Raw genomic sequence first — 26,559 nt, 5'->3', positions numbered from 1 at the left:
TCAAACACAGCAGCACTTTATTAACAAGGATGGAATACGATCACAAGGAAATAACTCTTAAGTCTAAATTCAGTGCTATCTTGGGTAGCATAAAAATGAATATTAACAAGGGTGAACCTCCCAGTGTTACAACTGTTCAGTGGGAAAGTGGCTTGTGAGCAAGGAAAGACCAGAGCAGCACTAACACCACAGATAACACCACAGACTGACTGCATAATACTCCATCACATTGGGAAGGGTAAGGAATAGTCATACCCCTAACTAGAAAGAGGAGCCATCTAAGTATTTACTATTGGGCCAAATAGTACTGTTAGTTTTAATACTGACTGCTGCTGCACTCTGGTATTGACTTCCTCTCTACATAGGAAGCCAATGTTCAGGCTTTTGATAGGGGCCATTAAATCTGATTGAGACAGTCCAAACCCGTCTGACCTCAGAGCACTGGGTCTAAGAGTCAACTTCTTACAACACTGATCTGCTTTTGTTGAGTTCTCTAATAGTGTTAAATCAGCATCATGTTATCATAATCTGAAAATGATGTGGGGGCACAAAGGAATCCTAATGTATATATGTACATATATGTATATACATACACAAACTTACTTTTAATTACTCTATCTGTATACATATACATATATATTCCAGTTTCTGACAGAGAATTTGTGGTAAAAATTAATCAAGACATTTACTTTAGTTTTCCTGTGGCCACTCATGTAATGAAAAACACCAGTGTATTAATAGGTCCCTTTTCATCACATATTTCTACGCAGATATTTGGAATGCTCAGAAGATTCCACTTTCAGTCTCCCAAGGCCTCCTAAGACATAATTTAAAGTGGGACTTGATAGGAACTAGGACTTGATAGGACTCTAGTTAAAACAGAATAGTTTCTTCTTAGATAACATGCCTTGTCTGTGAAACTGAAAAAAACAAAATAAAAAACCAAAACCAAAAAAACAAAAAAACCCACCAGCACACAAAGAGAAAGGATGCAACAGATGTCAAGGTGGGTAATTATGATTATCCACCAATTATTTTGAGTCTTTATCATCTGTGTAAAGCAAGGTGGTACAAGTAGGCCAAATCTGACTAGGCGAGAGTTTGAGGAAGATGTTTTCCTGTTTGATACACAAGAAAATCGTTCTGTGAAAATGTGGGGATGAGAGAGGGAGCAGCTCTGTGCTTCTTGCTGTGTTACCATTATGTTCCTCATGTCACTAAGACTAATTTTAAAATAGCCTGCAACAAAAATGTTCTAATCACCAGCCACCCTTTCCACCTTTCTTCTTTTTCTGTTGCTGTTTCTTTTTTGTTGCTGGAGCCCCTGCAGGTTTCTGGTGTCTTGGGGGTATGATATTACTTGTAGATGCTGTTGCTGCACTGCCAGGTCTTGGGGAGGTGGGTGGGCTGCTCACAGTTTTACTGGCATCCCTGAAATCATCAGATCAGGAAAGTGTTGGTCATTCATATATTCAACAACAATAAAAAGACTACAAACACGTACATACATGGATTTCACTTTTTACCCCTAACAATTTCCCACATACATTCTATTTCTTTTAAGCTGGGTTCCCCAACTCCCTATCCATTTTCCTTTTGAATAAAATTTTTACTGCTTTATAATTAAAGACTAAGTACTATATGGCACATGCCAACTTTTAGAAAGCTTAGAAAATAAAGAAAAAAAATGTAAATGACCTATAATCCTACCTTGTTTAGTAACACTCCTAATACTTCTTTCTAGTCACATTTATGTCTTTGTTTATCTAGATATTTAGTTAGTTGAATGGCTCAGTTTATTTAGTTTCCTTTTGAAGGATTATATTTTAAATATTAGTTATTTTAATATTAGATAACTAATATTTAAAATATCATCCTACAATGCTAGTATTTATAATACAATCAAACCAGAAATACTACATTTTATTTCCTTTACAAGAGCACATTGTAAAACATCAAAGATATCTGACTATGCTTCTCATACTTAAAACACATTAAAAAAATTCTCACTAATGACTCTGAGTCAATCTCAGAAAGAACCAACCTATGCTCTGAGGGACCTCCATTGGGAAGCAATGACTTACAGTTCAGATGAAGCTCCTGCTGTTGCTCCCTGGGTCCCCTTTCCAATCTGATCCTTCTTTTTACCCTTCTTTCTTCCCCGGTAGTAAGAACGTTCACGCATTGGTAGCCATCTTTCTGGATCTGGGGTCACTTTTGGATCATAATTCTTAGGCAGTTTTCCTATGTAACAATTAATTGATGAAGAAATGACAGATCTGTCCATAATGTTTTCAAGATAATTGTTTAAACAGTATGTCCAAATCTGGGATTAAATAACATTAAAACTAAAATAAATTTTCCGAGAAAGTTTTATTTGTATAATCTAGGAGGGGGAAAAGCCTTATTTTTAAGCATGACACAATAATCAGAAGCCATAAAAGATTTCACAGATTATCTACATAAAAAAAATTAAATTTTCATTTGGTAAAAGATATATTTTTAAGAGAAGTAATAAAACAAAATATCGCACATTACATAATAGATTACTGTTCTTAACATAGAGCAAGTTCTTGATATCAACAGGTAAATCAACAAAGAAAAATGGGCAGAGCTGTAATTAGGGTAAGCCAGGAGAAATAAAAGCCATTAATCATGTGAAAGGATGCTCAACCTCACCAAATAAAAATGAAAAGGCTGAAAAATTCTATCAAACTAACAAATATTAAAAGCAGTAATAATACTTAGTGTCGGTGAGATAGGGGGAAACCACCACCACTGGCAGAAGTGTTTGCTGGTATAGCCTTTGTAAAGGGCAACTTAATTTGGTAGTACCAATCAAAATTTACACGTGTAGGAATTTATCCTGTAGAAACCATAAGCCTCAAACTTATGTATGTAAGAATATTCTCTGTGATATTCTTTAACATAACAAACTAATTTAAATGTCTATCAATAAAAGAATGATTAAATAAATAACAATATACCCCCACTATAGTAAGCTATACAACTGGTTAAAAAGTCGTGGACATCTATATTTAATAATTTGGAAAAATGTCTGCATAACACAGTATAACATAGAAGATTTAAAAAATTATCCTGATACGTTCATTTTAGCCTTGTAAAAACTTTTGACTAAGCATGTAAATGTATATGTATGTTCTATATACAAAAAGTTAAGTAATTACCTCTGGGAACATGAAATGGGGTAGGGACACTCTTTATGGCATTCTAAAATGATAGAAATCTATTACCTTTGTTTTGTTTTTATTTTACTCTGTTTTTAGAATAGGCATATATCATTTGTAAGTTTTTAAAAAATGCTCATTTGGAAATCACAAAAAATAGAAAAAAAGTGAAATTGCAGGTTATTGCTGCCTCTAGTTATCACCTGTTCCCTTGAAGTATTACTAATACAGAAAACAACACAAAACAAATACTTACACGTTTTTACCAACTTCCAAGTCCTGTGACAAAAGTGAAGAACAAGAAAACTCCCCAAAATAAAAGGAAAAAATAGGAAAAAAGAAAAAGGAAAAAAAAACCTACAAGAATAAGACTTCCAGTTAAAGATAGTGGATTGAATGCAAACATTAGCTTCTGCACTGTCCGAAAACCCCACTAAAATGACAATAAACACATTAGGAGGAAGAATAGGAGAGATCTAGATATTATCAAATTTCGGAAGCCAGCAAACAGATGAAGGCGTGGTAATAAACTTAACAGCCTTGGGAAAGCTGAATCCTAAGATGGCGGAGGGCAAAATCCAGAAGCTACCTGATTTGGACCATTTCCCAGACTCGGAAACAGAGAGGTGGCTCCAGGGGTAACCTCGGATTAGCTGAAGCCAAGCATGGTCATCCCACCCACTCCTGCCACAGGGTAAGACAGCCTAAGCCAATCAGTGCATGGCACTCCCCTGGTTAATGGTTCAGGGCTGGACACTGACCTATGTTGGCCCAATCAGATTAATGGGAAAGATCTGCCAAATGCACAGAGGCCCTCTTTGTCCTGCTGGATGTAAATGACAAGTATGTGGCCCTATTTCCAACAAAAATCCTCAGACTCTAATGGGATTCAGTTCTGTGTACAGCAGAGCAAAGAGGGACAACTACTGGATCAACCAACCTGGATGCTAACCTTCCTCCACTGACAGTTTCATAGACAGCACATTTTCTTAAGCCAGTCTGATGGAGTTCTACGGTACTTGTAGCCGAAAGCACCCTAATGCATAAGAGCTTACTGTGTGCCAGGCATGGTTCTAAGAGCTTTTCATGAAGTATCTTATTTAATCCTGTGAGGTATAAATTATATATTCCATTTTTATAATGAAAACGCAGATGAAAAACTCAGCAGGTATGTGAAGTCACCTGTTCACAGTCACAACGAAAGAGCAATGTTATTAGCTAGAGCAACAATTTGAATCAGGCAATCAAACTCCAGAGTTGCACTCTTTAAAGTAATAAAATCAAATGTCAGCTATAGTCAAGACAAAACTCAAGTGTTCAAAGATACGAGAAGACAGTGTATATATGTCTGAAGATTTCTATATAGGATTAAACTCAAGCTTTTATCTTATAGAAAGAAATTTAAAGATTAAAGAAAAAGGCTTACCCTTCTTTTTTTTCTTCTTCTTTTTCAAATCTCCCTGTCTGTACAAAGAGAAGCAAAATCATTAGCATCAACATGATAAAATACAGAGCATCAAGCATGTGCAAAAGAGCCAGCTGAGTACTTATCAAAAAAGGTGTTTAAGATTTGGCACCAGCTTACCAAAGCTAGTAAACTAGTTGAGATATTTATTCAGATTAAATTTAATCAAGTTTTATGCACTGTAGTTTTAGAAGGGGGTTTAGAAAAGAGGGGTGACAAATGTTTTCACAAAACAGACCATTTATATTGGCACATATTATGTAAAAAGATAAGAAATTTGCACAAGCATGAAAATCTACAGTACTGGGGTAAGTTCCCTTATGTTTAGAAAACTAGAACAGATCATTAAATTCTTTGCCAGAAGAACATGTATAGATATAATATATGCAAAGAATATCTCTGGGAGGATACGCAAGACAAACAACATTGGTTTTGGCCTTGGGAGGGAGGAGGGAAGACAGAGATGGGAGGAATACTTTTTACTCTGCACTTTATTTTTCAAGTTTTAAACCTTGTTAGCTTATTGATTTTTTTTTAGGTAATAAAATATTTATTAAATACACTGACCCGCCACCCCCACCCCAAAGGCACTAAAAAGCATATGAAATCAAGAAAACACTTCAAAAAAATTGTTAAGTACTCTGACAGCTACAGTGAAAAGAGGAAGACATAAAAATTATCTCTGTTCGTACTCATGTGATATACCTCTAAGGGAACTATGAAACAGTGAACTAAAAAGATGAGGTAACAACAATTTCTGTGAAAAATTCATTCTATCAAGTCATTCCATTGTGAAAGTTCGGGGTACCCTGAAGAAATGCAACATACAGTGTCTTACTTTAGAGCTTTCTCACCCAGACTATGCAACAGTTTTCTAAACGTGTCTCCTTACAAATCATAGTCCACAGTCATACCGGCAATTTCCCAGTCATTCTCCACCATTTCTGACTTCTGTGCTTTGCTCACTTTGCCTACCTCATCCTCTTCATTTTCTTCAAGAGTCAACCCAATCCCTCCTCCAGGAAGCCCTTCCTAACCTCCCGCTATCCCCAGGAAGGACCATCCCTCTGGTGTGCCCCTGTGTGCCCAGTACAATCACAGCACATGCAACCTTTACTGCAATTACTGCTTATATATACCTCCTTCTGCTAGACTTAATTTCTTTTGAGGGCAAGGACCATGACTTATGCTTTGTCAACAACACAGTATATCTTCAAAAAAACTAAACCCTTGTATCTAAAAGTTAGCATAAAATAGAAGATTATAATGCTTAATAAAAATACCCTGCTGAAGTTTAAAAGCTTAAAAGTCAAAGTATACCTTAGTCATTGTCTCAGGGAAAAGAGGAAGACTACAGGATTAGAAACAAACTATGTTTTTACCCAACACTGTTTTGGGAGAGGGACAAAAATACTGAAAAAACTTTAATAGGCATTATTTGAAAATCCCCTTAAGATCTGGTTTGAATTTATTTCACTTTGGGGTTCTTTGTAAGGCTTGAAATCAGAAACATATGATGAAATGCAATTTGGGACAACGTATATCTCTGAGATTCCAACTCCTTATTTAAGTTTTTAAAAATCTACTATGAGGATGATAATGCTTTTTCTACCAAACAGTGTTCATAATAAAGTCTATCATATACTTGTTGCTGATACTGTTTTACAGTTAGAAAAATAGCATTTCAAAAAGCATTCAAAAAAGGAGGTAAGAGTCAAAAAATAGAATCCTAAGCATTTACCGTAGGCTTCTGCTAATTGTTTTGAGATGGCAATGTAGGAGAACAAGGAAAGAATCAGAATTTGGCTTCTTGTAAGTTAATGAAGCTGGTTAACCTTTCCTCCAAATCAGCAAAATGAAACCCATCTGAACTGTGGTTTAGAATTACTAAAGATGGACTAAATGTACACTAATCACTTACAGATTAATAAAGTAGGGCACATGCAGCTTATGGAACACTAAGCACAAAAAGAATGAAATATGTCTACATTTAGAATATAGAAACATCCCTAAGACTTACTAAATGAAAGAGAGCAAGTCTGAAATCGTAAGTACAATATAATCCCACTTCTGTGAAAAACAAAATAATCCAATCTAAGGAAAACATTTTTAAATCACCTGTGTGTAAACACAAAGGAAAAGACCTGGAAGGATTCACACCAAATTCACACCAGAAGTTAACTGTGGGCCAGGGAGGAGGGAGAAAACAAGGACTAAGAGCTGGGCACGGCAAAAAAGAAGGGAAAAGAAAGAAAAGGAGAGGGAAAAAAAAAGAAAAAGAAAGAAAAGGGATTTAAACTTTATCCACATGGAATTTTTACAAGAATGTATTTTTTATTCCTTATATAATTTGAAATCAGCATCAATGAATGTTACAATGAACATTAATTACCCTTGCTCCTTTGGTTGACTATCGCCAGCAACTTTTCCGCCCTTCTTCCGAACGTACGTAGCACCTGGGGAGTTTTCAAGAGCCTCCACGTCAACTTTCAGAGACATGCTGTCTGATGAGGGCAAGTGTTTACTAAGACTGGGACAAAGCAGGAGCTCAGGAACAATAAACATACGAACATGCCTCCCAATAGGCCTATGCCGATCAAAAAATGCAGGCTTTTTTTTGATACCCTTTGTCAAAAACAAAAACAATTTCTTAAAATCTTCTATAGAACAAATCAGCAGGTCATCAGGTCAATTACAAATCATACATTATGAAAGGAAACCTTGAGAAAGGAGTCATAATCTAATCATCTATTCCTTAACTCAGTGATGCACTTTTAGGTGCTGGCTTAGTAAAAACTCCATTCTGAAGCAAGCATCAAGCTTATAAAACATAAACTTGCTCACTGCAAAGGTGGGTGACCCCACCTTGTTTCTGGGAACACATCCATATTGGAGTAGCACACGTGATCCAAACTTAGCCAATCAGGGACCAAACGCTCTTCATTGTTTAAGGTGGGCATGTGACCTAAGACAGTTCAATCCCAATGACATTTCAGAATCATATACAATTACCCAAATAAAATATGCTTTCTTTTTTCTTTTTGCTGCTGGAGAGATTTAAGCTGTATCTTGATGACTTCGTTTTTGCTTGTGGATCAAGCTGTATCCCAAGTTGTATCTATCACTATTTTTCAGTCACATTGATCAATAAATTCTCACTTTTGCTTTTACTAGTTAGAAGCAGGTTTTATTTGTTGGAATTTACAACAAAAAAAAGCCTGGTCAAACAGGTATAGGAGGGGATCTATTATGCTACTTGGGAGGTGTCTGCAACAATCAAAAGGATACGCCTTTGCTTTCTCAGGATCTACAAGTGAGTAAGCAGAAATAAGCTGCGCCAGGGTATGAATATCTTTTGGATTTTGTCTAAAAGAAGAAATAAGAAAGTTACTAAACAGTTTATAAAACTGAAGAAAGTAACAAACAAGCAAAATAACGCCCTTGTATCAAATAACAGCAATAAAATTTGGATTTCTATATGTCCACCTTTCAGAGCTTACTTCCATAGCTGCTCTAGGTCACTAATTGCCTCCTTCTTCCGCCCATATTTGAGTTTGAAGTTTGCCGCTTCTCTTATCAAGGACAAATGAGCAGGAGATTTGGGCTACAGTTTCAATAAAAAGAGAAAAAAAAATTTTAAGCTAAATAGCTAACAAGCCAATGAAGTTATATTCATCGGACCTTTAAAATGGACCTATCCATTAAATTAAGTTTTACAGAATGCACAAAACAACAAAAACAAATTCACGTACATAGAGAGCAGGGTAGACAAATTAGCACAAGTGATGACCAACTTATAAATTTGGAAAACAACCCATCTCTATTTACATTGTCCACAACTAGAAATAATCCCCATAATCAAATCTGAAATATATGTCACCAGTTCTGAAACATTAACGTAATACTTCCCAGAACACATCTCTCCACTGCTAATAGCGCTAACAATAAAAATGCCACCTGTGCGTTTGCATAAGTTGGATATTTCCTATGCAGAGACCCATACTGGAAAAAATGAAGATGTTCCTATTAGACGGAGACAGGATATACAATTATTCTATGCACTGCTGACCCCTGAACAACATGGGAGTTAGGGGTGACGGAACTCTCCTCGTACAGTTGAAAATCCGTATATAACTTCTGACTCTCCAAAATTTAACAGCATGTTGTTGACCAAAAGCATTCCCCATAACATAAACAGATGATTAACACATATTTTGTATGTTATATGAATTACATACTGTATTCTATTCATATTCATATTCATATTACAATAATAATGTATTCATATTACAATAAAGAGAGCTAGAGAAAAGAAAATGTTAAGACAAACATAAGGAAGAGAAAAAACCCCACACATAAGTGGACCTGTGCAGTTCAAACCCGTGTTGTTCAACGGTCAGCTGTACTACTGTTCTACCAATTACCGCCATTCACGGGCATTCTAACCACTAAAGATGAGTTCTCTTATATGCAATCGTGTACTATTAATACTTATTTGTTGAGATTGCACACACAAATATAGGTATACACACAAAGGAGAGAGGTTCAGAAAACGTAACTGAGTAATTTTTTTTCATTTTGCAGGCATTTCTTACTTCTAATAATTTTATTTAGATCTGGAATACTTAAAAAATCGAATATAACAGTCTAATAACATTCCATCTTTGAAATCGTGAGTTACAATATTTCAATTCCCTAAATTTTGAGTTCACGAGTGCAGCTTTTTCATTTTTATGTAAAAACATGCCTTTATAACGTTTTACTCCCTTTATTTACCTGATGATGTTGATACCACTGGATAGCTTGTGTGAAGACCTCAATGGCACTATCGATATCTTCCTCATGGCTATACATGGTCACTAATGCAGACACCTACCCAAAAAAAGGTATAAATTAGTGAGTAAAATTCCTCCTCTCCAGAATAAGCTTTGTGAAAATGAAAAACATTGAAGAAACAGCAAATAAAAGGTTGTTAGGCTCTTCACCAGTACCTAATTCATCATAAAAACTGATTATTATGGAACACAATAACTAGAAGTACCCTGAACAACAGTTTTCCAAATATATTTAGTTATCTATAAAATATACCTTTCCTCTACAGCAGTGCCTGTACACAAATAGTTACCAATCCACAACAAGGTAAGTACAGAAGTTGAGAATAAGCGCTTAAAAAAATTAGTTTACATAATCAGACATTGCTGGGACATCCAAGTGCATGACCAGTGAGGTCACACACTAGTGACTCCCACGAGTCACACGTGGCCTAAGCTACACACAGCCACTGAAAAGCTTGCCTGCTATGTTCCAGGGACAACAAGGAGGACCAGGTGGCTGGAGTGGAGTGAGGAGGGAAGAGCAAGAGAAGGTAGGGACAGAGAAGAAAGAGCAACAAGAGCTGGATCTTTGAGAAAAAGCAGTAAAACTGACAAACCTCTGGCCAGACTGATCAGAAAAACAAAGAGAAGACATGAATAAACAATATCAGACACAAAAGGCTCTACAGATATTAACAGGATAAATAGGGAATATGTGAACAACTTTTATGCCAATAAATCCAACAACCTAAGTGAAATGACAAATTTCTTGAAAGGTAACAAAAAGCCAGACATTAGATATTACAAGCATTTTCAGCCATATATTATTTGATTCTAACACAAAATAATCATAGGCCAGTCTTTAAAATATTAATCTTTAAAAGATAAAGCACTACCACAATACTATCATACACTTATTGAATACCAACTGTAAACAAGCTATGTTAGAGAATGCACATATGAGTAAAACAGTCCCTGTTCAATAAATGCACATTCTCACCACTACAGAATTAGTCTTTACTCTGAAACAGATGCTTTCACAGCTGTATTCATGATCCACAGTTGCGATGCTTAAATAATCGGAGAACTAAACACTAAATTTGTTGGCCACTATTACTAAATTATTTTAACTCAAAGAAATCACCCCGAGGACATGATAAAATAACTTAGGCTAAGAAATTCCCTTCATGGGTCTTAGGTTATTTTTATTTTTTTTTTTTCTTAGGTTATTTAAGTTGGCTTTCAGAGGTAATCTAAGGCCTAAACAGTGCCTGGCACATCTGATTAAATATTAAATCAATGTAAAGCAGAGCACAAAATGAAATTAAACTTATACCACAAAGTAACTGTTATTCTTTTGGCCATTACTCCTACATTATGAATATAAAAAGAAATAAGCAGAAATTAGAGTAAATACAAAGAAACATCAAACACACCAATGGACTATTAATTCCATTACCTTTTCAGTCTTATCATTTATATTTTAGTTATAAACTCACCATTCCTGGTTTATGCTTTAACTCCTCTATGCTTCTTAGTATTAGACATGCTTTGGAAATATTACCTTAAGAGATTAAAAACAAAATCAACATCACAATAAAGAAAGGGTATTATGGGGGAAAAAAGACAAGAAATTTAAGAGTTATATAACATCTCTAAATACTCAAGCTTTGGGATCTTGGGAATAATGTACTCCATTTATTCATTTTACAGATAAGAAACTTGAGTCCTAATGAAACAAAACACCTTGCTTATGCCCTCAAAGAAAGTTAATGGCAGATGACCAGAAAAACCATCTCCCAGTCTGCTGAGTTCTATTTCTCCTTTTGCAGACTGTAACTTAGAGGCTTCCTTCCCTAATGGCCTTGATATAACGTTACCGTGGATATAAGTGCAATGGACAATTTCCTACAGTGTTAAAATTCTGAATTTCCCCCCATTGCAAACCTCAATAACAAAATCTTTCAAAACAAACAAAAACCATGACAGGCTCTCGCTCAGTAATTTCAGTATGATATCCTTGCAAAAATAAACTGAAAATAGAACTGTCACGATGGAAACATCCTATGTCTATGCTGTCCAATTAGCCACATGTGGCCACGAAGCTTCTGAAATATGGCTAACACAACTGAGGAATGGAATTTTAAATTTTATTTAATTTTGATTTAAACTTAAAATAGCTACATGAGGATAGTGGCTACCAAATATGGATATAACTCAGCTCTAGATAATCATTCAAGAGTGGTTCAAAATGATGGGCAAAAGTACTAGCCATCTTCTGTAAGATTCAAAAATGTCAGTTCTCATTAAATTTCCTTGCCTCTCTTCCCCAAAGATAAGGGTTGTAAAGTACAAATAAAAAATAAAGGGACTAAGATATTGTGAAAATTAGGATGCAAAGTAACCTTTATTTTATGCAAATACTACCAAGTGACAGATATAAGCATTTCTACACATAACATACCCAGGAAATTTAAGTATGGTCTTTTGGAACAGAGGAATCCTTTGCTTCTGTAGACTTTCAAAGTATAGATTGGGAATCATTCTAACAAGTTAGGAATAACCCAAGAAAAGGTCATCTAACTCACTACTAAACTGGCACTCACACCATCTAGCTTCATGTTTAAAATAGCAATAATTGTATAACGGTGAATTATGCAAAAATTTAAAAATCAGTCTACAACTACTTCAGAATCATTCTAACCATGTTTCCACTAAAATGCCATTTTGATCATGATGAAATTATCTTTAATACCTTGGGAAATTTTCAGCTGTGCCATGGTCAGCTTAATTTCAGCTGCATTTTCTGGATGCTGATCTGAAAATTCCTAAAATTTTTTTAATTAGGGAAAAAAAAATACATTTTATTTACACAACTAACTGAACATATTCCAATTACTTATTATAGCTACATAAAAATTTAAATCCAGTTTTAAAATATTAAACTTCTGCTTTTTAAAATATTAAACTTCTGGTTTTGGGTCAAAATTTTATTTTGAAAAAATTCTACCTGACCCCCACTGTACTTTAAAATTATGCTGTGAAAGTAAGTGCAATAATGTCAAGTTTCCAGGATGCTACTAATAGAGAAATAATAATTAAGATTACTACATAAAATATTTTTTTTAAAAAGAAAGACACTCAAATAAATGTTACCTCCTTACTGAGCAACTCTACCCCTCAGGATGGTCCTAATTTTATCCTGTTCAAGTTTCCAATGTAGTCTATCCTCAGGAAACTCAAACATAACCTACCAGCTGAGTTAGGTTGATAAAAAACAAGTCAGTATCTCTGTAACTATCTGAGGTTTTCGGATAGGGACTTACTGAAGAATATGTTATTGAAAAAGGGGTTAAGCATGCCCTACTATTTTAAGCCTAAAATAAACCCATTACTCATGTTAAATGGATCTCCAAATGAGAAGCATCCTTCAGGGTTTATGGCAAACATATACTAATACAGATTTATAGAAAACAAAGCTGTAGTCCAGGAATTAACAAAAGTGACACTCTGGAATTTGTCTAGTGGCATATTACCTGTTTTCCCATGAAATTTACAAGATTATACATTATAACATAATGAAAATGAAACAAGGCTACAACTACCTGACACCTCATTAAAAATTCAAGTAATTCCTTTACCTGAAGCAGTTCTATTGCTTTTGTGTGCTGCTTTTCACGGCAGAGCTGGGCAGCTTGGATTAACACAGGCAGGAGGTGCTCAGGACTTTGGGACTGTAAACTGGCAGATATTTTTCGGCATTGTTCTGCCTAAAAGAGTATGTTCCCCCCAACAAAAATAAGCTGGTTAATGAAATTAAAGAATGAGTGACCAAAAAGAAAAGAAGGATGGGGGAGAGGGAAGGAAATCAGTTGAAACAAAATAATAAGTAAAAAACTGCTGAGGGTAAGAGAAGTGGTTTATAGTATCGATAATATTTTCAATTTTTTCCTATAAGAAAAAGATTTCCATTTACTGAATTTAAGTTATGAGTTCTAAAAGCATTTAGGAAAGAATGAGTTCTAAACATTCATTTAGATGCTTAAATTCCAAAATTTTGTTCAAAAAAAAATACATGAAGCATCACCTTTACTTCAAAACAACAAAATGTACAGGTATTTCTTGCTAAAGTATTTAAGAGTAACAACTCAGTTCCAAATAATAAAAATGTTACTGTCTCCCACTGAAAACCCTCTGCTCTAGAGTATGAAATCATAATTTAATTATAATTATGCATGCTAGGGTTAGAATTGACCTCCTTAACACTTATAACTTGATGTGATTATGGGTAAACTAATATGAAAGATGGATCTTAAATCTCTAATGATGATCAGCATCTTTGATGATTTTTACTTTAATTTAGAGATAAGAAATAAGATGAGAAAATCACATCATTTACAGGTGTGAATAGTGTTTCCTTACTCTTAAAATACACCAACTGCGTAACTTTACAAAGAATTGGACAAATTACTTGTTTAACCCATAAAAATCAATTACATATGACATTCTGAAGAACACATGGGTGTAAGACAACATATAAACAAACAATATAAATAGACTGGACTGAAACATCCATTATGCCCCATCTGCCACACCCCACAACGTTTAGCCAGGGGAACCAGAGATCTGTTACCTACCTGGTTTGTGTACATAGCAAGCAAAGCTTTGTTAAATTCTATAGCTTGCAGTTGTTTCTTGGAAAGCTTAAACTCTACTCCTTCTGCATTGGTTAATTTCACCTTCTTCTTGGAGTCAAAGACATTTTGGTCCTGACAAAGAAAAGTTCACCTATAATTAACAGCAATCTCAGACTTCAACTCTTTTAATGCTTCAGGGCCATATTCCTCTTTCATTTAGTTCTTTTATATAAACACAGGAGAGCTTGGAAGATAATACATCTGCCTGGTTGGGGTGCCTCTGCTTCTAAGATGCATATAAATTTGTCTCGGGTTTTTGGTTTTCTTTTATCTTTCCACTATTAACTGCTTGTTTTGAGCTTTTTAAAGAAAAGTACACAGGGATAGCACAAAGCATACAGTGGAAATGAGGACTACAAAGATATCTAAATTTGCAATTTCTACAAACTTTACCCTTTAGAATTTAGATGACAAACTCATTCCTCTTTGAAATACTGTCATTATGTAAGCAAATCATTAAATTCAGAAATATATTCATACCTCTCTTGAACCCATTTTTAGCAAAAAATACTAATGTTTAGCAAAACATAGCTACTGTTTTTCCTATTCTTAAGGCCCTTCTCACCTAGGCAGAAGCACAAAGCTCAATTTCTGAAATTTCTGTGTGTGGCAAGTACAGTGTTATCTTCCTAAAGAAAGTCCTGTTAAGAATTATAGAAAGTCACATACCTTTCGGGGAAGGAAGACAATTAAGTCACATTGCATTCTGAGAAGGACAAACTGAGCATCAGTGTCTACTACATGCACAGTATCCTAGCTTGGTTCAACGATATATTGGTTTGCAAATAAGTGATACCACTGTGCTTTTTTAAAACCAGGTCTTCTATCAGTTTAAAAGACTAAAAGGAGGCAAAGAAGAAATCTAAAATAAATTCTACTTTTTTGTGTGTGAAGCTCCAAACCAATGTGAAATTATCTTAATGTACAGTAAGAAACTGGCTTTCATATAAATCAATCCTCAAAGAAACATATTTCTAGTTGTTACTCCAATTCACTATTTTAAGACTTCAATTCATCATGCATGTCACTACTACACTTCTTATAAACTTTGCTATCATGGCACTTATTAAAAAAATTGATTTTGAAGGCCTCCCATACCTTTGTATCATTCAATTTAACCTATTTTTTTAAAACTAGCCAGCATGTACCATCTTATTTTCTCTCTTTTCTCCCCTACAAGCCGTAAATATTTCTTCATGTTTCATTTGCTTTATGCTGCTGCTATAACCTTCAAACTGTATCGCTCCATGGGTCAGCTCAAATTTGCCAACCCAGACAGATCTTATCTTTCAACAAATACTGCAGTTACGAAGTATATAGACAAGAAATTTCAACATGCACAATTTTTTTCAACACCAGAATGAGATTTTTAAACATTACCTAGTGCATCCAGCACTATTTTGAATAAAAAGTCAGAAATAAATACCTGTTGACTGAAGAAAGTTCAGTGTAAAATTAGGAATGAGATATTTAGTATTTCACATACTCTTCTCCATACAATTATATATCAGATAAGAAAGATTTGTCCTCAGTGGCAATTCAAGTTATTCATAAACATAGGCATGTATATATTGCCAAGATTCAAACGCCAGCATCAATTTTTGGAAAGCTAAACCATGCCAATGGCCTGCAACAACCTATAATTACTACCCTCTTTATCCCACTTCTGGGACCCTCTGAATTTCTCTGTAGGAGGAAAGAGATACCACGAAGGAGCAAGCTTTGGAGTCAGAGACTGGAATATGAATCCAAGTTCTATCTCTTACTGGCTGTGACCTTATACAAATTATTTAACTTCTTTTAGCCTCAAATTATACTCTCATAAATTAGAAACAAGTATTGCCACCTAAAAAGATAATTGTGAGGATGAAATAAATGGCGCTTGGAAAATCACATGGCATTTCAAAAAAAAACCGCAGATGTTACTTTATTTATTTTCTACTGGCTTAAGTTTCAAATCTGAACTTGAAATATTTTTTCATTAAAATAATATTCCAAATGGTGGTTAATTTGACTAGTGCAGTAGTCTTTAAAATTATCTGTATACGTACTTGTAATATTTTACACATGGGTTTAGGGAGGGGGTACAGAGAAAGAGAGAATTTGCTCATGTCTCCCCTCCTTCAAAATAAAAAAACATGGGAAAGAAAAAAATTATATACAGAAAACTTGCATTCATATTCACTAGATTAAAAAATCATGTAAAACATGCACACACTTAAAGTTTAAAAGTCCACACAATTTATTTCTCTAATAAATAGAGATTCTCCACATTATTATAAAACTTGGAAAATGGTGAGATTTTAAATTCCAGGGTCTGTAACCACAAAAAAAAATTTACTACTTGAATAGAACCTGCAGAATCATCATTCTTATGAGAGTTAATTAACACTCTCCTCTGTGATTTTGCTACAACTGGACTTTGTCATGGAAAAAAGAACACTCATCCTAAGACAAAACGGGACATATGCTTGCGGTATAAAATGTAAGCGTGGGAAAGCCAAGGATATTTCGTACCTTATTAATGGTAATGATGTTATTTGCAATCACAGCTAGCAATCCCACATCTGTCGGCCTGGGAACAACAAGCAACAATCAAAAAGGAACAAATCTTTAAAAAGAAACCTCATCTCCTATAAGAGACACATCATTTCCATAACTCACTTACTTTAGCTTTATGATCTGATTGTAAAGTTGCAAAGCCTCCTCTGTGCGACCCTGAAGCTGCAGAATATAGGCCATCTGCCCATGAATGATGGCCAGTTCTGCCTGAGGGTCTTCCTCAGTCCCATCCTAAGCAGAAGAGGAAATATTGTTTTTTCTGTAAATTCTCCAAACGAGCCCCATATTCAGCAAGTGATCAAAACATTCAAGAGATATGTAATCCAAAAGAAGACACGATTTCCAGGAATTTCCCCTTACAGTCAGTTGGTTAACATTTAGGAATTGCCACCAAAGAAGGAAGTTTAAATAACGGCAAAAGGACAGATTCTAGAAGAACGTGGCAACAAGGAGTATCATTCATTGATTATTATTCTCTAAAACATAAAAATGAAAAAAAGAAAAGTAAGCAACCAGCATGCAGGTTTAACTTTTGACAATGATACCCTTAAATTCTGGAAACAATTTTCTCAAGAACATAAAAATGCTTCACTCTTACTTCTACCACAACTCTAGTCCAAAGAAGATGATAAATTCTAATTATCACCATACAAAGAACTTCAAAAGCTGAAACTAATTCTATAATTAAAACAGCAGCTCTCTTAACTGACACTCCAGATTAATCCATATTCTCCATTCCTCTGGAAAGGCTGACTGCTGTCCGCGTACAATGAACGCTCAAGGCTCGGGGGCTGCTCTCTTACCGCACTCGACACTCTTGCTCTCACCTGGTGAGTATATGCTGAGCAGTGAGAGGTGTTTGTTTCCAAGCCCACTATGCCAGTTGGGTTTGATAAGCAAACGATAAAACTTAATTATTATAGTAAGGGAAGAACTATGAATGTGAAGAGAGACTTCTTTCAATGAAAACTATGTTGAATGCTCAGAAATGAAGATGAGTTCCTAAAGAAAATTACTATCTAATTAGTTCTGAGCCAGAAAACAGTAAGAAATGGTCAAAAAGTTAATATCGGGCTGGCCTGGTGGCTCAGGCAGTTAGAACTCCATGCTCCTAACTCCGAAGGCTGTCGGTTCGATTCCCACATGGGCCAGCGGGCTCTCAACCACAAGGCTGCTGGTTTGACTCCCGCAAGGGATGGTGGGCTGTGCCCCGTGCAACTAGAAAACGGCAACTGGACCTGGAGCTGAGCTGCGCCCTCCACAACTAAGACTGAAAGGACAACTTGAAGCTGAACGGCACCCTCCACAACTAAGATTGAAAGGACAACAACTTGACTTGGAAAAAAAGGCCTGGAAGTACACACTGTTCCCCAATAAAGTTCTGTTCCCCTTCCCCAATAAAATCTTTAAAAAAAAAAAAAAAGTTAACATCTATGAGGACACTGTAATGAACCTACTTCACAACTGTCTTTAAGATATTGTTGCACTCAAGAAAAAACTGGAAATGACATCACGAAATGCTGGATTATGTGTGGAATGTAAGAAATACGCAAGGAATTCCTATGAACAGATCCATACTCAAAGACTTGAGCTCTACATCTAAAAATAGGAAAATGAGTATTTATATGAATATAAAATAAAATACATAAGGCCTATAAGAAATTTTGTATTGTAATTTCTCACCCTAAGAGACTTCAAAAACTGATCAAGAGGTTTTCTATTCCTATTCAATGAATTACCATCTATTTGAAAAAGTCAATAAATACTACAATGAAGCCTCCTACAAATTTATATTAGTCAGAAAGGTAAAATTTGGGTTTAACAACAGTGGAATACTTACAGAATCTTCTGATAATGAACAGCGGCAAAGATCTATAGAAAAAAATGGTTTTAAATTAACATTGCTGGGTAACTCCCATTCCTTTCACCATTCCAAAGAGCAAGAACTAAATTCTTGGACAGAAGATTTCAAGATAATTTTAATAACAAGCAAATTTGAAATTTATCATTAGCATCGACTGTTTTAGATAAATATTATGAGTCGCAGATTATTCTAGCTCTTTGATATTTTTCTTTCATTTGTAATCTCTTATGTTAAAAATTTTTCAAAGGCCATTTAAAAATATAAATGCTGATTGCAAAAAATCGACTATAGAAAAGTATAAAGACAATAATCCCACCACCCAGAGATAACTATTAGCATTTCAGTTATTGGTATTTTTGATGTAAATGTAAACAGGTACTTGAGTACCTATTTAAATGTGTTTTTTTAATGTAAAGCTGCATTTTAAAATGAAAGTGGGATATTCTACGTACTATTTTGAAATTTCTCTTCCCCCATTTAATATTACTATGGACATCTTTAATGTTATAATAAATATAGAACTACATTATTTTTTTTTAATGTTTGTATGGTAATCTATTTGGGGTTATAGTAAAATTTAGCCAATCCTCTAACAGGACAAAAACTCATGATGTTTCTAAATATTTTTCTTACGAACATCTCTTTAATTAGCATTTATACAGATACATATATGAATTTATCTAACAATTTCCATAAAATAAATTTCTAGAAATAAAATTCTTGGATCAAAGTCAATGCAAATTTTAAAATCAACTGCCCACTGCGGTTTGTACTACTTTTACATTCAAACCTGCAATGTATGAGGAATGTCCTTCTCCTATACCACTGTCAATACTGGGCATGATAAAGAAATTGTAATTATCAAACATCTTTTTCTTCTTGTAATGCTCTAACCTTTGTTCTTATTTTAGCCTTCAACATTTAAGAGTAAAACAAAACCCATTTCACCTTTTCTTCCTCCCCAGTGTTCACTGCAGTCCCTACACTATTTTTATAGCTTCCAGGGAAAATGTATGCAGAAAAGTCTAAATGCTTCAGGAGTTAGGACCAGACATAGTTCTCTAATAAATTTCTTTTCTTAATTAAAAACTTCATCTCATGTAAATATTATATATGGAAATATACTAAATGGAGTGAAAATGCGCTTGAATAGTGTTACCAATATGTAAATGTAGTGTGTGGGTGCTCATACATGCACACATACAGGCACGCCATATTATTACTACACTTGAGTACCTGTTTAATAACAATGACAACTAATATTTACTGAATGCTTACATGATATGCCATGTACTAATGTAAGTGCTCGACATTAATTTACTCAATTTACATTTAACACTCATAGTAACTTGTTTAAAAACCTACTCCTCAGAATTCTGGTGTGGTTGAAAATGAACAAGTAGTCTGGCTTATGGATTAGACAGAAATAGAAGAGCGATATCGTCAAAAACCCAAGAAAAAGATGAACTTTGAGAAATTCCCAGTGAATCAATAATTTCCGTTTAAAAAAATCATAGAAGTCAAATGCAATTTCTGGAAATACTTTGCAAAGTTATGTGCACATTACAATTACACATAATTTTAATAAATTTCCAACCTTCAGCTTTTTGTAGGATTTTCATTGCCTGATTCAGCTGGCCTTGTCCTATCAGTGCACAAGCAGTGTTGTAGCACAATTCATGTGTGCCTTCTTGGAGGCCCAAGTTTTCCTGTCGTGGAACAAAATACTAGTCAAACACCAGACAGGAATATCATTTCACAGCTGCGTGGGTACATAGGGATACTCACTGGAACCACTTTTTCCCAGTTGCTTTGAGCCGCAACAACTGCTGAAAGGTTTGTTTTTCTTTCCTCATCATAATCATCTTGGGAGTTTCGGACGAGATCTCTATACACAGCTAAGCATTCATCATAGCGTTCTAACCGGTATAACTGAAGAGACAAACAGCAAGTTAACAAATCAGAAGAGAAGACAAATATAATGTTATGTCTCTAACACTACACAAATACTTTTTGGAACCACTAAGTAGGAAACCTAATTTGGCATAACCTGGGCAATCAACCATCTTTGCTTTATAATTTTTCAGTTAGTTCTGTGTGCTACTAACACTTTCCAAAAGTTATTTGCAGTCAATCTTTACTATATTGCAGACTTGTAGGCATTATTCAGTTAGAAAAGTCACTGTATTTACTTCTTGAGGTAAGTGCCTAAATGGGGTGTGAAAGAACTTTCTGTAATAGAAATCACCGTTACCTAAATGTAACTTATAATAAAAAAAATTTGCCGTAACACATGATTACTAAGCTCCAGTAAACAGGAACAAAATAAGGAATTAACAAAAAGACTTAGTATTTCCAGGAGTTCACTATATTTAATCTTCATTTTCTCTTTCCCAAAAACCATCTATCGTATTGGGTAGTATGAAGTACATACAACATAATTCTTGCTTATTTCGTTCAAATTGTCCTTAAGCGCCTTCACTGTGGCACCTATTAGTCCACCGTGTGTAACAGACTGTTGCCCGTTGTCAATCTCAAAATGCTAGAATTTACCCTAACTTACTCAGCTTACCTTAAAAGTTCTTTATATAGACCTATAATCCGTGAACTTGCCCGAATTTCTCTTCAACCCATTTACACTGTTAAACTTGTACTACCTCTTGGAAACAATAGTCAATATAACTTTATTTGCCCTAAACTGACATTTTAAATATTTTTAAAGAGGGTTTTGCTAGTTCTAACATAATATTTCTGTCCTCTCATCAACAGCCCTATTTTATATTATGCTTAATTATATGTCTCAAAACCTTTTAGAATAAGACATTTTCAAGGATTTCATGAACTACCTGAATTCATCCAAATTATCATCATGGTTTTATTTCAAACTTAGAATACTTAAAAGCTAGGAAAAATAATACAATTTGAAAACTGTAAGTATATAAGCTCCCTTCCAACTACAAAGTCCAAATTTCATTAGGGTAGTTCATAATTTACTTTAATTTTTAAATTACCCCAAGGAAGTCATTTGTTCATAGAACATTATATATGCAACTGTTTGTATGACGATCAAGAAGGGGGAATATGTTCAAACCTCAAGAACTGGTTTAATGGCAAGTTTTGCATCACATTAAGATGGGTTGGGGTTCCTCATTCCTGTTCCTTGCTATTGGCAGAGTCATGCTCATTCAGGACGATCATCAACAGGTATTTAAAAGCAGTAATTACCACTTGTCCATAAAGCTCCTTTAGTTTGTCTGTCTGCTGGTTGGCACTTTCTATTGTCTTCAAGGCATTCTCAATTCGGTTCAGCCTATACTCGCAATATGCCTTCTCAAAAGAAAGAGAGTTACTGAAAATGGAAAAAAACAATATCTGATTACTAGCTAACACAGCAGAGTACTCATTGTATGTCAGATACTGGTCTAGACACTTGATATATATTAGTTATTTAATCCCCATTAACAACAGATGAGGAAACTGACAAATGTTAGTGACCTGTCTGAAAGTCAGACAGGTCATAGTGGCAGAAAATATTACATCCATTTCCTTAGCCTCTCTTGCTTTCATGGATATTCTTATTAGAATTATTGGCCCTTTGAAACAAACATTTAAAAATGAAATCATAAATCAGCCAGATTGTCTTAGATACAAAGACAATCTGAACACTATTTTAAATGGGTTATTATAGAAGTTTCTTAAATCTACTGATCAAATAATAAGTCATGTACTGCTGCTTTTAACTTGTTCAAGAAGCAAATGATTAGCAAAGAAAAAGTAACTAGAAATCTTAAAAGAACACAGTATTTGTATCCAAACTGGTGAACACACAACTACAAATATACTACTTATATACATAGGTCTAAAAATTCACATACATTAATATTGACACCTGAAACTCAATTTGAAGTTCCATCCATTACCCGTGAGAAAAAATACTTATTTTAAGTGTGTTTTTCCAGGACCCATCAGCTCCAAGTCAAGTAGTTGTTTCAATATAGTTGTGGAGGGCGCAGCTCACAGTGGCCCATGTGGGGATCGAACTGGCAACCTTGTTGTTAAAAGCACCCCACTCTAACCAACTGAGCTAACTGACCACCCCGAGAAAAAATACAAATCAGGGCCGGCCGGGTGGCTCAGGCAGTTGGAGCTCCGTACTCCTATCGCCGAAGGCTGCCGGTTCGATTCCTACATGGGCCAGTGCCAGATGGCTCAGTTGGTTGGAGCGTGGGCTCTCAACCACAAGGTTGCCGGTTCGACTCCTTGATTCCCGCAAGGGATGGTGGGCTGTGCCCTCTGCAACTAGCAACATTAACTGGACCTGGAGCTGAGCTGCGTCCTCCACAACTAAGATTGAAAGGACAACAACTTGACTTGGGAAAAGAAAGTCCTGGAAGTACATGCTGTTCACCAAAAAAGTCCTGTTCCCTTTCCACCCCTCACCCCCAAAACACTAATCAAAGCAAACGGCAACATCCTTTATTTACTTACCTAACAAAAATTATTTCAAAATTTCCTCTCTCAGAAAATGGTTACAATTCATAACACTGAATTTCAGCATAAACATGTTTACTAGTAGAAAACAGTGTTCTCTTTATTTCCCTTTTATTTTTAACCAAGTTTTAGTTTTTAAACTGTAATACACGTATCTGGCTCAAATAAAAAAACAAAAAAGTGTACACTGAAAGGTTTTACTCCCACTACTTTTCAAATCTACCCTTACCTTCTCACCTCCTACAAGTGACTGTTTTTATTCATTGTTTCTCTGGCCAGTGTTTGTTTTTGCAAATACCGGAGAACACACATAAATTCTCATATCCTCCTCTTTTTTGTACAAAAGTATACTATATACTGCTCTGCACCTTATAAACCAGAATCTTATTAAAGAATAAATACGCTGCAAACTTCATTCAGAATATTAGTTCACATTTCAAGAAAAGATAAATGAAAATTATTAACAACAGCAAAAATACTACTACATAGTCTCAAGATGGCTAAAGAACTGACACTGAAAGATCTTGGCCTAAAGCACACCTAAACAATTCTCAAAGGAGGTAAGCACAGAGGTCAGGCTAAGACTGCTGTAACGTCCGAGAAACCTCTACTTACATACAGCCTTACCCTACATGCTCTGCCCTCTCTGCATTTCTGTTTTTAATTAAACTTCTGTTCTCCCCATGTCCTCCGAGAACTCGTGTTACATTTACACTCCTCATCTCTCCACAGTGTATCTCCTTCTTAGTGGTGCAAAGGGAACACAGGGGTAAAGAAAAGGCTCACTAAGGCAGAAAAGAATTGTTATTATTACTCCTTCCAGTTTCAAAAGCACTACTGGGAAGCAACAACAAAGGAAAGAAAGAAACAGGTCAAAAATCTGAATAGTGGGGGGAAAAACCCACAGAAATGGTTATAGCTATGGTAAAAGTGTTTCTAATACCTGTACAAACAACTAATTGAATCACTTACTTGGCTAACACTTTGGTGTGAGTATTGATGACATTCAAGGCTTCTTTGAAACTCCCGTTTTGGATAAGGCACACCACTTTACAGTGTAGGGCAGTTACGTCATCCTTGTTGAGCTGCAGTACTACAGAACAATTTTAGGAAAATAATTTTTAAATCCATTCCCTTTTCACATTTTTACCAAATTTTCCCACCCCTGCCTCAGGAAACTACAATTCCAATTTTATTGCAGCAGAAACGATCAGTCAAAACATTCTTTTTTTAAAAAGGCAGATCTTCATTTATAACATAAGTGATAATTAGAAGAGTTATAATTTAGTAAGTTACATTTTTAGTGAGATAGATTCCCAAGAGGCACGTTCCCCAAAAGGAGACTGAAATAAAGAAGAAAGAAGTTGTTTCCTCCAGCGTTTTCATCTTGGGGTGCATGTTACAGCCTACATATTTCATTACTTTCCAGGGAAAGAAAGAAGTTCATGCAGAATTTGGAAACAAATGACTTAATTTTGAGTACAAGATTATCATTAGATATCTTGAGGTCTTGGCAAGTCACCTATCATCAAATCTAAATTTTCTGATCTGCAAGACAAGTATAAAAGCATTACTTATTTTACAAGGCTATCAGGAAGATGAATTGAGAATATTTTGGAGATATCTACATGCTGTAAAGTACACAAATGCAATTTATCTTGTTGGTCATAGTTCCAAAAACCATTCAAAATTTTCCTTTCCACCTAAGATGTCTAAAGAGAAGTACAAGGAAGGAGTCAGGTAGCCAAGTTTCGATGCTAAACAGCTGTTCAGTGACAAAATGACCAGGATCACTCCCCTTTGTTCCTGGGCAACTACAGGAATTCAATTCTAAGAATCAAAGAAATTTCTGCCAATTAAGAAAATATGTATTGGAGAAAAAACTGACAGTCTTTGATTAAATAGTTCCTGCAAAATACTACATTGCTACTGAGCAGTACTGGTTGCAGATCTAGTCAAAGGCTACCTTAATTCAAAACAAGCTTAGGAATCAAATAATTCTAATTAGTATCTATTTTCCTCAAGGTTTGAAATCACGAAAAGTACACTGTAAGCACAATCACTTCTTTTCGTGTTAACCCAGCAACAAGTTGTTGAAATTTATCTATACAATCTTGTATGCTACTAACATACCTAGTATGCTATTACTGCTTTAAATAGCCAGTAATTACATTTTCTGATAATTACATTTCCAAATCTACCAAATGTAGGCTGCATCTTCAGTAAAGAATTTAGCACGACGGAGAGCATTAGAAAGCATAGCCATATTACAGTCAGTTATGCAGTAAAGGATAAAAGAATATAACGAGTGTATCTCATACCAAAAGCAGTTTACTCGAAATTATCAGTTACAGGGCAAAAAACAGGCCAAAGTTTTCTTTCGACGCTATTCAAATGTTAGTGCTTTCACACACATTTTCTGGTCTAATGACATTGGCTTCCAGCTGTGGAATGCAGGCCTGACATCCAGATCCAGCCGTTCCCTCTCCCGAGTCTGTCCAGCTCCCACCTTGTCACTACCAGCTTCTAAATTACGTGTCCCAAGTAGGTTCCTTCCTCCCCCTCGCTGCGGCCCAAGGGAACAAGGTCCCTTTGCAATACTGTCTGGATCACCCCGCTAAATGAAAGGAGAAAAGAAGGCAATGTGGAATATTTGCAAAATAAGACACGCAAACAGAGGAGTCAAATAAGACAACTGTTTGGATCAAGCTCTGGGAGCTGCGGTCTCTTTAAATCCCTCCCTTGCTTCCCGCGGGGGAGGGAAAGACAGAAGTACACGTGGCTCTAAACAACCCAAGACCCGAGGCTGGCAGCCAGACGGACGGGAGGGTCTGTGATCCACGCCCGCCAGGCCCGCCCGGCGATCGCGCGGGGCCTCCAGCTGTGCGGGTCTCTCCTCCCGGCGTCCACTCGGAGGTGGTCGCGCGCGCCCCAAGGAGGCCGCATCCTTCCGCCGGCCCGGGCCCGCCCCGGCATCCGCCCGGATACCTACTCTTGTTGACGGTCTTGAGGGCACGCGTGAAATCGCCGTTCTGCCCATAACGGTTCACTTCGCTCCAGAGCGCAGACACCGAAACCCCCCCACTGCCGCCGCTCGCCATCTTAGAGGAAACGCGGGAGGGGCGGGACGACCTCTTCCCCGGAAGAGGATACCAGAGGTGGCCAAGCGAAGGAGGAAACCCGCGGTTGCCAAGCGTGCAGAGTCGGAAGCTCCCTACTCCCGCAGTCTGCGTCAGACATCGTAATCTTCCGCTCTAGTTCCTAGAACTCGTGGAGGGAGTCGATGCACCTTACCTGAAGCGGCTCCGGAGGAACAAGGCGTCGGACCGTGGGAGCGGGTTGAGAAGAGGTTTCAGCTCAAAGCAGCGTGCGTTTCCGGGGCGACTGCGGCGGGCGTAGCAGTGTCCTGGTCCCACGGGGATCTGCCGACGATCTAAGGAGGATAAATACAAGGTCTACGGGATGGTAAAATACTAGA

General features: G+C 36.0%; 1 protein-coding gene across 1 annotated transcript; it reads right to left on the bottom strand.

Annotated features, from left to right (window-relative positions):
* SRP72 (signal recognition particle 72) lies at positions 1 to 26,559 on the bottom strand. The gene is made up of 19 exons (XM_033106413.1): positions 26,074 to 26,559; positions 24,054 to 24,174; positions 21,816 to 21,939; positions 20,379 to 20,522; positions 20,188 to 20,299; positions 18,567 to 18,598; positions 16,833 to 16,957; positions 16,682 to 16,739; positions 14,105 to 14,236; positions 13,109 to 13,237; positions 12,223 to 12,295; positions 10,967 to 11,031; positions 9,430 to 9,525; positions 8,154 to 8,257; positions 7,942 to 8,019; positions 7,046 to 7,183; positions 4,615 to 4,652; positions 2,085 to 2,244; positions 1 to 1,431 (listed from the first exon to the last, which is right to left on the bottom strand). Exons 1-19 carry the CDS (start codon positions 26,180 to 26,182, stop codon positions 1,260 to 1,262), a joined length of 2,010 nt encoding a protein of 669 aa, XP_032962304.1. The 5' UTR covers positions 26,183 to 26,559; the 3' UTR covers positions 1 to 1,259.

Source organism: Rhinolophus ferrumequinum, chromosome 5, assembly GCF_004115265.2.
Source record: "Rhinolophus ferrumequinum isolate MPI-CBG mRhiFer1 chromosome 5, mRhiFer1_v1.p, whole genome shotgun sequence".
NCBI classification, from domain to species: domain Eukaryota; kingdom Metazoa; phylum Chordata; class Mammalia; order Chiroptera; family Rhinolophidae; genus Rhinolophus; species Rhinolophus ferrumequinum.
Note: the sequence above shows the minus strand (reverse complement) of the source record. Positions and strands in the feature narration are given on the sequence as shown.